Source organism: Penaeus monodon, chromosome 18 (genome assembly GCF_015228065.2).
Source record: "Penaeus monodon isolate SGIC_2016 chromosome 18, NSTDA_Pmon_1, whole genome shotgun sequence".
In the NCBI taxonomy this organism is placed as follows: domain Eukaryota; kingdom Metazoa; phylum Arthropoda; class Malacostraca; order Decapoda; family Penaeidae; genus Penaeus; species Penaeus monodon.
Window position 1 is genome coordinate 36,223,106 of NC_051403.1, and position 11,091 is coordinate 36,234,196.

Sequence of the window (11,091 nt, forward strand, 5' to 3'; positions counted from 1 at the left end):
TCCAGGAATGGTATCTTATAACACTGTTCCAGTAGAAGTATACGAACATAGGGAGGATTATTAAATGCCGTGTCCAGAAAAGCCGCAGCGCCCGTGCCGGCAAGCGCTGGAAAGGTCTGTCCACACAGACGAGAAAAATCATGGCCGCACGTGTGGACACGCCTTAACGATATCATGATCGGACACACTGAAGGTGGGTGACGGACGAGCGAACAAGCAGGCAAAACATGAGGAGGCCTATGCCCAGGGTATTCTGCGAAGGCAATTCTGTTATAAAACAGTTTAAAGTGCTACAAAGACCGTTTGCCATTTCATGTACTGTATAATGCAAATAGTGATAAGTTACACAACTGCAGTATCTTGTTTCACTTTTGATGTATAAACTGCTTAAGTTATGCAGAACACAAGGTCAACTAAATGGCTTTCCCTGACTATTTAGCTTCTACTTATATCACGGTACTACCTTTTCAAATATATCAAGTCTAAATTAGGCTGTCCACAGACGCAGGGTATGACCTATGGAGAGGCGAGCATGAGTAGCCATGACATCACGGGCGGAAAAAATATAAAAAGTCGTTCTCGCTTTCTCGCCTGTGCCGCCACCCTTACAGTTGCCCGCCGATGCCCGGTCCTGTGGATAGGCCTTTAAGAGCAAAGCATAAAAGACCGGGTAGTTTATAAATACGGACCTTTAGGAAAAAATCTTAAAAAAGGATCTTTAGTAAATGTTTTTATTTGTTTTTACATGTCAAAAAGTCAATATTTCCTATCAAATATTTCATTGGAAATTTTAACAGTACAATCACACAAGATTCAATCCGTTTAGCAGACATAATTCAAGTCCTCATTACAGTAATCAAATTTGTGCAATAACCATGCAGGCCACCACAAGTTTTTCCAAGGTTCAAAAAAAGTAAATAAATATATTATAAAATTTATTAAGTTAACTGAATGCATTACACTGGATAAACTTGTGCTCTTGTATTTCAGACAAGGGCCGGAATGATTGATTGTATCAATTTAGTCTTCAAAAGTCCACTGCATTGCGTCATTTTTCTTTACAAGAGAAATTTAGGAAAAACTATTGCACAAAACTTCACCCATTCTTAGCTTTCACACAAACAGAGGCACAGGACAAGCTTCACCGGTAATTCATTTTAATATATTCCAATCTTAATACTGTCAGCAAGTTTTCACCTGACAAGCCTCTTTGAGAGGAAACAAATTTGCGTATGTTTAATTGCATACAACAATACAGATATTACATCAAAAAGACATCCTTTGATTGCTACATATGGAAAAATTATAATGCATGGAATAATCATACATGACTAACATATCTGCAGCACTCTTTACACAACACACTGCGGTGACAACACCCTCCTCGTAAAAATTTCTTATTCTCAAAGTTCAGTCTTCTTGCCTTTCTTTGCCTTCCCCTTGCGGTCATACCCATTCAGTTCATTTGTGGAATGTTGGGCAATGTACTTGACAAAATCGTCCAGTTCCCGGCCACCCTGGGGAAGTTAAGATCAAGTTTAGTTCACCAAATCAAATATTTTTCAAGTCTGCATATCAAAGAGCTTGGGTGCCTTTGAACAAGCATTTGATTGAAGCTCAGTGTCTATGAACTCCTATATTAGATTCAATGTCAAAAATTGGTATAAAATAGGCTCTACTTACATTGTAATTCCTTGGAACACCACCCTTGGGTTTCCAGAAGATGGTGGGGAAGCCTTGAACATTGTACTGAGGAGGAACATCATTGGCAGTGGCATCCATCTTCACAATGTCTACATCTTCATCCTTCATCTGTAAGGAAATTAGTATTTACCAGAAAGAATGCATTGTACAGTAATTATCCAGTATTCATTCTCAAATGAATACACAAGAATAATTAGAAAAACCTTACCGCTTCTCCCAGCTCATCATAGGTGGGCGCTAATTTCTTGCAGTGACCACACCAAGGAGCATAGAATTCAATGAGGGCATCACGCTCATCAGAGACAACTTCATTGAAGTTCTTACCCACAGCAACAGTGACAGGGCCATCTTGTGTTGGCACTGCCTCAGACTTCAGATATGGCTCAAGCTCACCCGCCTTGAGATTGGTGAGGAATGCTTGGAGGTTATCCATTCTATGGAAGTGAAGTTAGAGATGAGTAAGTTGTTAAATATAATACAGGCAAATATTAGAAATACAAAACAAAACAGGCTACACAAGAACTTACGAAAATTCTTCCTGCATGACAAACTTCTGGGCTTTAGCATTACGTGCACAAATTACTGGCTTGTCACCAGGAACATAATCAAGGCCATATTCATTGAGGTCATGCTGGAAGTCGTCCTTATTGGCAACGGCAAACTTGAAGTCATCAGCAAAGTTTTGTGCCACCTGCAAATACAACACCTTTTAACTACTTGTCAACTCTCCTACACATGTCAAAGCTAAGAAATGAATTCTGTAAACCTTTTTCCAAACATACAAAGTCTTACCTTAAGGACACGATTGCGCCAGTAATTTGTACCCTTAACATTTTTGATGTAATCAACATTGTAGTAAGCAATCACAACTGGAGGTTTGAAATCCTGAGCAGTGTCTTGCGTTAGGTGTCCTACCAAACCATGGCTGTAAAGAACAGTAATTGATCTTGAAGCCGACAGGTCAAATACTTGCATCTATTCAATATACATAGCATTTAAGTGTTCAGACAAGAGCTCTGATGGTTAATATAAAGCCACAATGAGAGAACGTATTACAATAGATTCCTTGCATAGTCTGCAGAATCAAACAAGGCAACAGTAGTAGTATAAACTAAAACAAAATATGTACTTGAAGTTATTGCAATGGAGTGAGCAAGTATGCATGCAAGAAAAAACTTACAAGTTCTTTTTGATGAAAGACTCAATCTCAGCCCTGTCTGCCGATCCCTCAAATACAACAGAGGAAGGCTCAAATTTGTTCTCCAGGTGTTTCGGTCGGAAAAGTACAACAACATCACTGTACCCATACTTTTCATTAACAGTGGCATCGAGGGAGTGTGCAAAACGGATGGATTCCCTCAGCTTATCAGCAGCCTTTAGGAAAGCATCTGAAATATATTCAATGTTTCAAGGTAATACAGGATTCATTGGTCAATTACTTGAAACAGAAAACCATTTCAAATGGTTATACTGCTTTAATAATATTCCCATACTATAGGAATAGTAAAACAAAATGGACCACCTGTACTGAAATCAAGGCAAAAGATTTCAGCACAACTGCATATTGCACACTGCAAAAAAGTTATCAAAGTGAAACAGGATTGTTTGGAAGGTTACTTCTGAAGTGCAAACCAATGATGCTCATGAAAAGTGTAAAGTTCACTGCCACCAACCTAATGGCATAGCATTCTCACATGTCTGAAGCAAGATGTAATTGGACTTGTCCTGGTTTCAAAAATATTTGGGATGCTATATGCAGTAGTGTGCATTTTGAAGTTTAAAAACTAAGAATGTCCAAATTCTAGACTTATGCAATGAATAGCATTTAGATTGTCTTTTCCCCTTTTAATTGGTAAAGCATTGATCAAATACCCATTTCAAAGTAACAGCACATGGGAATACAAACCTTTAAGTTTGGAATCTCCTCCAAAGTAAACGACTCCAACTTCAGCAGCACCAAGGAATGCTTCTGCTGCCTCCACGGATGTCAACTCCTTAGAGGCTGGTCCAACCTGTGACCTCATGTATTTTACAATACCACCTGGAAGGAGAAGAAACATTTAAAAGGGAGAATATGCACAAAAGGACAGACAAGGGGGCTTGGGGTTAAATCTTATTTGTGATCAAGATACATAAGTACATCAAGCACTTACTGGCATCTCGTGGACCATTGTAGTCCGTAGAGAGCTCTCCTCCCTTGAAGATCTTCAGGGTAGGGTAGCCAGACACACCAAATCTGCTACAGCTGTCCTTTCCATCATCAGTACAATCCACCTGATAAAGGGAAAACATTAATTACATGTGGAAATTTTTTACACTACCCAAAATTTGCCCAATTATGAAATATACTAGAAAGGTTTCAACTTAAACCTTCACACATTCAATCTTGTAACCATGATTAGTGTTAAGTTATTTGGGTTAATCAACATGCATTTACCACCATTAATATCAACTGCATAAATTCAAAGTGCAAAATTCTTTAAGCAGACATTTGGTCTGAGGAATCCATGCTATACAGTCAAAACTTTTAACCACCAGCTTAAATTACATTCATATCCATATTTCACAATTATGTTAGTAACCAAACATGTGTTGATAAAAGAAATGGCTTGATGCAACAAAATTTTAAGAACATTGGTGTGAAGTGTGCACTCAGCAGCCAAACCATTTTGATTTGCCGGTGTGCCCGACATAATTTAATGCCAAGTAACTTGTCCAAAAATACAAACCAAAGCCATCAACCAAGCTCTGTAGCTATCACACACGAGTTTGAAGCCGAACTCTGCAAATGGGGCCCAAATGAATGTTGTAAACAACAAGTATCAAAAGTTCTCCATACCCTACATGTGCTGCTATTAGCAAATGCTTTGGACAAACCTAGTTCTCTTTTCCCTAATATTAAGGGAATTTTCTTAACATGACAAAGCCCATTTCATATACAGCACCAAAAGCCCTAATAACAGGATGCTGAAATACCTAATTTACTTCAAATTACTTCCATGGAGAGTTAGCCAGTGTATGAAACTGCACACTTCAAAACTATTCATTCAACTCGAAGTGCCTGATCAGACCATTTTGACTGCATTCAACCAGCGAACAATGATACATTCCGTAACGAATAGAAGCCAAATGTGGTCAGTTACAATTTCTAGCATACCCTGCCTTGTACACCGAGGGAAATAAATCCCAACTTCTCCCATCACAACTGATTTCCAGTTTCAGTGGTAACAAATCATTAAATGCACTTCCCTCTTCATGGTAGTTGTCCCATTGTCCAATTTCATTGAAGTAATCTCAACCTTGATTCCTCACTTGGCAAATCAAAGGTTTACTTTGTGTACATTAAAAAATCTTGATTGCATTCTCCAATACAATGTGGGGGAAGAGGGACAAACTAGCTTTGTAATCAAGGTATAACAAATTAAAGTTTTAATTTTCTTTGGGCAGAGAAATTAATAGGAAATTGAGTGGATGAGAAATCTTGACAAACTGGAGTGGTCTATGGGAAAGGAAAAAAATAAATAGATATATAAAGTTCAACCCATCTTTTCCATGTCCCTTATGGTTACACTGACCATCCAATAACTGCAAAACTCATTACTGCAATTTGTTAATTAGTTAACAAATCACAGCTTGAAAAAGTGAAATGCCTGATTTTCATAAGGCATGCACATTTAATGCACTTTTTTTATTTACTACTTTAATGCATTAATAGTTTTCCCACTATTCTGTACAATAACTTGCAAATGTGTATGAACAGCACCAGGATATCCAAGTGTTGCGAGACTTGCCAGCATTTGTTGGAATAAAGTGCAACAACCAAACTCCAGGTCATTTATCAATATATTGCTAAATAGAATTAGACTTCAGTTTAGTATTCAAGCCCACCAAATGCCAAAAATTAATAAATTGTGATGGTTTTACACAATACTCTGACCAGTCCCAATAGTAGGGGAGGGCATGAAGTATATCAAAGATAGCTGGGCTGTGATTGCGACGGAAGTGATACGATTTATCACAAATAAATTGGGTAAATATTGTACTGGAAGGACCAATTGTCAAACTAAAAATTATCTAGTATACAGGTTTTGAATATAAAAAAATCACAATCTACTGAATCAGAAGTCTACAGAAGAGATGTAGGCAAAATCTCAAATGCAGATATGAAACCAGGTGTATAGTAGGGATTGCTAGTAGGGAAGAGCACTCAAGGAAAGCAGGGCATGTTATTTTACTCATTTGTGGAGGGAGCCCTGGTCCTTCGCTTTCAGTAGCAATTTGGAAAGTTTACAAAACGCTAAAATGTACACATACAAAACTCAAATTGGGCATTAATCCAACATTTCATGTTCAACTGGTCAAGATCAAAAAGGGGTCAAGTTGAAATAATGAATTTCAAGATACCCACCTTAAAGGTTGTTCAAGTCAAATTCATACTTCCAACACCTATCTGTGCAAAAATTTGCTATACCACTGCAACAGCACAACACCCTTCAGCAGTGTTTCCAAATGGAAGGTTTAACCTTTTGAACAAGTTAGTATTTAAAGTTAAAATATAATCTCAGCATCAGACTGCTGAGCATGGGTGTTGCATTAACTACACATATCCAATAGAAATTCTTATGTTGCTGATAAAGAGCCATGAAGGGGGAAATTTGCTTTATAGTAGCTGCAAGCTCATGTCAAAAAATAGAACGACACCAAAATTCAGTCAAAACATGACATGGGATACATACTTAATTTAAATATAACTACACCCACTGTTCATGTTATGCAAAATGAACCTGGACATGGCCAAAATCAATGAAAATACCTTCCCTACAATTCTTTAATCAAAATAACATTTGCAACAGATGTTGGTTATAGTGTAGTACAAATATATTGCTAGGCTTTGCTAACAGCTGTAATCAGCTATTGTACACAAGCTGTACTTAAATTTTACTCTGTAAAAACTTGCTTCAAGATCTACAACCTAAAATCCACAAGGTAACCTGCACCCAAATTTGCCAGCTTACCTTAGCAAGGTAGACGGGAGGGTCGTTGGCCTTCAAGGTGGTAGAGGCCTTCTCAAACTCAGGCTTTAATCTCTTGCAGTGACCACACCTGGAAAAAAAGTCAACTTAATGCCTGACAGAACTTCTCCAGCATAATCCTGAGACTATCCCATACATTCAGGCACATTTTGCTTCAGCAACTTATTAAAATCCTTCTCTTTTGTGAAGGGTGGATTGGGGTGGAGGTTTGACAAACCTGTCGTTTCCAGGATCAGTTATATTCCTATGTATTAAATACCATGCGCTCAAAGTAAGTGCTGTGCCACTAACTAGCATTTGTTCAACCATAGAAGAAACTTGGTTGCAGAAATGCTATGCTACACTATAAGCCTAGTAAATGGGTTTATAGTTAAGAGCATCCAACTACAGCATTTATTTACCACTTTCTAAAACCTCCTGATCTATCAACTATAGTACCGATTTGGAAGTAAAAAAAAAAAAACTAATGACTGGATTAACATAAGTCACCCCTTAGTCTGGGACATTCTAAGGTGCATTAACTTCATAATCAATTACCCAAAATAGAAGATTAGTTTGGCACTTATGCCAGGGATACTAAGAATTATTACTCACTTTCCGTAGTTTTTCTATGCTGTGGAAACCCAATCTAATTATTAAATAAAATTGTAATCAAATGTAAACTTTAAAATATTTCCATGAAATCTTAGTAAGAACCAGCCCAAAACCCACCTTAGAGGGGGAAGGGGTTACCCATTAAGTTAAAAGATCTTTATGGAAATGGGTTACTCATAGCAATGACTTGGCTTTCAAGACCTATATGTCATTACAAAGGAGATTTCATTGATCAAAATTAGTATGTTTCAACTTAATACCAAGCCCTGCATCTGGTAGTGCATTGATCAAGCCCATAAAAGGAAATTGTGCAGGAAAAAATCATGACCTTTGTAGCTACAGAAGGATGTAACAAGGCTAAAAAGCCCAAATAAAATAAGTCACCACTATGTTTAGCTTGCTAGGATAAACAAGAATGACTGCACATGTTGTAGTCTCAAGCAGTTGTGGTTCACTATGCACTTGTGAAAACATTAATCAACAGTGGCTCCTCTTAATTAATGTATTTAAAACTAACCACCTTAAGACTGCTTTCCTCTTTCAATTCATTTTACCATGTCCCCTTAAAAAGTTGGTCATTACTAAATGTTTCAACTATAGATCATGCTATATAAAAGAAAATTTTACATGGTACAGTGAACCAAGTTAAAACACTGGGCATGGGATAGTTTCATACAGCCATCTTTTATATAGAAAATATGCAAACTATAGCAAATCAACCCAAGAAACTTGTGCATTTCCATCGCAACTCAAAAATAATAAAGTTGTTAGGCACACAAGTGTCAGAGCCTGAAATGAAAAAAACTCAATATTTTAATTATCGATATCCTTTCCTACTTTTTGTAAACAATGGTTTCACTTATTTTTAGTGTAATATCTTAATTTTGTACATAGATTAAGCCCACAAACTTACATGAAGGAAAGCATTCCTGCATAAAGGATATGACAATACAAGAATACCATAATATTGAGTATTTGCAGTAACTATTTTTACTCGGCACATAGCAAGTGTGGCCCATATTAGGGGTATGAAGAATATCCACAAGTTATCCATAAGTAACCCACTCAGACTTCATTAGATACACCCAATATAAGAGCAATAGAGCACAGGCGAGTTAATAGTCTTCGAGGATGATAGGGCATTGTGGCAGTAGTGCCCAACTAATAAATGAAATCAAAAGATCACAGCAACAGCCGATACACAACCAGTGCATTAAAAAAGTATTGTGGGTATGCTTACCATTTGATATATTCACACTAAATATGGAAACCTCTGGCTTTATCGTAAGGAAAGGGTGAAGCGGCCGATATACAACTACATTTATATAATTTTGGGCATTTGTATATTGAGCAAAAATAAGAACCGCTCCTCAAAACCACCGACTGTCCTAATTCCTTTGGATGAGAGTTCTACCGAGACCAACCAAGGGTAAGAGTTTAAAAAAAAATAAATAGGGGCATGGGGTGTCCATGAAAAAAACATTACTCAAAGCATATTAAATATTAATATCCTAACCTGTTGAAAGGTTTTGCATAGAGTACAACATACAGCACCTGAAATGACAATACTAGATGCTTCACAAGGGAAAATCTATGAAATGGACCCTCTGTAATGGCTAATTACTGGCAAATTAGCAGATCATGTCTAGCAAACAAATTCTAACCAATGAAAACTTTTGACAGTCTTCTGACCAATCATAACTTCTTGGAATGCCCTAATCTCACCCACAAATGTTCAGTGCACGTCTGGCCACTGTCAAAGCAAGTGGCCATGTGAAATATTGAAAGCCAGCCGAGTTTTACAAATGGCGAAGTACACCTACACCTGGAAATGCGATGTTGAGGATTATAGTGAAGTGTAATAACAGGTGCAATGATACAAGGTTTGTACGATTTAACATAACTGGCAAAAAATACATTAATTGCAAAAAGTAAATTCCAAGTAATAAACAAATTCATGCAATAAAAACTTACTTCTAATGGGTCAATATACACCAAATTAATAAATATTACCTATTTGGCTATAGCAAATGATCAGTTGAATTATTGGGTGTGCAGGCACAGCGCAAGACAATCTGACTATAGGATTTGTAGTTACGTGGGATGGGCAATAGTTTTAAGCTGCATGACGAAGTACTGCCATGGCTTTCAAAGTACTTCGTACTCAGGCAAAGATCAAATTCCATATTGACATCAAGACAAGTACAAGTATTGAATTTGCCCCATATATGACAAGAATCACTAAGGCTTGCAAGCTCTGTTACTAAAGTGTTCTATGTTTGTTGAAGAAAATCATCCGCGTAGACTGCAAGTCACTGACGGGTGGCATGTACGCACATGCCATGCCGGGACCATCTGCCAGGGGCACGTACGCACATGCCACGAGTTTTTTTTTTTGTCACAATCACGGCAAAAGATTTTTCTGCCAGTGAAAGTATTATTAAGTCAGTTTTAACACATTTTTACCATGCAAAAAGACTATTTCAACTCCATGATACCACACACTGCTTATTTTATTCAGACTATAGACCAAATAATGATCAACTATAACAAAAATACCCTTCAGTCTCGATTTCAGGAAGTTTGGCAAGTAGAGACTAAAAAATAATGAAAACTGAAAATACAACATCTTCATAGTATTACGAAGAAACGGCATGGAATGCTGGTATTTGGCATGAGTGGTCGCGCATGCTAGGGCGACGATATAAGCCCCGGCAGCGAGGCCCCAGCCTCTATGAATGCTACCCTTAAGTTATGGTTTAATAGCATGGCTCTTTCCTCCGTAGAGTTTCATCAAACCCGATTTAAGGATATTTTAGCGATTTTCTTCTGTTATCCGTGTAATTCATGCTAACTCCTCACCAAAATAAAATATAACTTTGCCAACGGGGAATACAAGTTCTGTCACTCATCGAGTCAAGTTCTACTGAAAATAAACTAGGAAGAAACATTCCATTCTAAAAAGGCTTTCAAAATTCAGGCTAGACAAAATGGGAGGAGGGGGGGAGGGGCCCAGTACATCTATAATAAATAATATAATACAACTAAATTTGTCAAAGTTTCAGAATAAATGGAACTTGCAGAATGAATGCACTAAAGAGCTAATAACTATGTCAAAATATATTCAATTTGGTATGTTACCAAGAATGACGCACCCTCCAGCCGTAAAGTCCCAAACCAAGGTAGTGCGCAAGCCCAAAAATAAATCTATGCCCTATACAGGACGGGCAAGCCCCCTGTACCCACTTTAATTAGCACTGTGCCAACTTATAGAAAGTGTAACATTAAGAACTGGCTGTGCTGCCCACTGAATCTGGTGTTGGCATTTGTTACCATGAGCAACACTCAAGAGAATCCTAAAACCACGATATCAACCCAAAATCCAGACCTAACTTTCCTACCTTCTATTTTCTAGATGGGGAATTAATATTTTTTATGCTTTATAAGATGGTAGTGTCCATTTACCTCTATCTGTGCACAACTCTAACATTAACCCAACAATCGAAACTGCCATGATTACGCATGCCCTTCGGGCACTACCCAAGGAAAGGGTCGATATTGCACACCCAGTCACAGCAGCTTAATCAAACTGATATGGAGCTGGGGGGGTCAGTCTGGAAAGTCTATTTACCTAGATGTTGGAAGGTAAATATCAAAGCATAGGTCACTAATGTTGTACAAAACATTAAGTCCATGGCAATAAGGCGAGGGTTTGGGGTCAGAGCCCCCGATAGGGAAACAAGTGCACGGCGGTTAGTTT

The 11,091-nt window shown here is 37.7% G+C and overlaps 1 protein-coding gene across 1 annotated transcript in view; it reads right to left on the reverse strand.

The window, feature by feature from the left end:
• Positions 1-715: 715 nt before the first annotated feature.
• LOC119584457 (protein disulfide-isomerase A3-like) overlaps positions 716-11,091 on the reverse strand; it is an 11,694-nt gene continuing 1,318 nt past the window's right edge. Inside the window, exons 2-10 of the mRNA XM_037933068.1 lie at positions 6,720-6,807; positions 3,858-3,978; positions 3,611-3,745; positions 2,885-3,092; positions 2,497-2,629; positions 2,232-2,395; positions 1,913-2,138; positions 1,684-1,812; positions 716-1,517 (exon numbers count right to left, since the gene is read on the reverse strand). Of these exons, the coding sequence (XP_037788996.1) occupies positions 1,404-1,517; positions 1,684-1,812; positions 1,913-2,138; positions 2,232-2,395; positions 2,497-2,629; positions 2,885-3,092; positions 3,611-3,745; positions 3,858-3,978; positions 6,720-6,807 (1,318 nt within the window). The 3' untranslated portion in view covers positions 716-1,403. The remainder of the gene's footprint in view (positions 1,518-1,683; positions 1,813-1,912; positions 2,139-2,231; positions 2,396-2,496; positions 2,630-2,884; positions 3,093-3,610; positions 3,746-3,857; positions 3,979-6,719; positions 6,808-11,091) is intronic.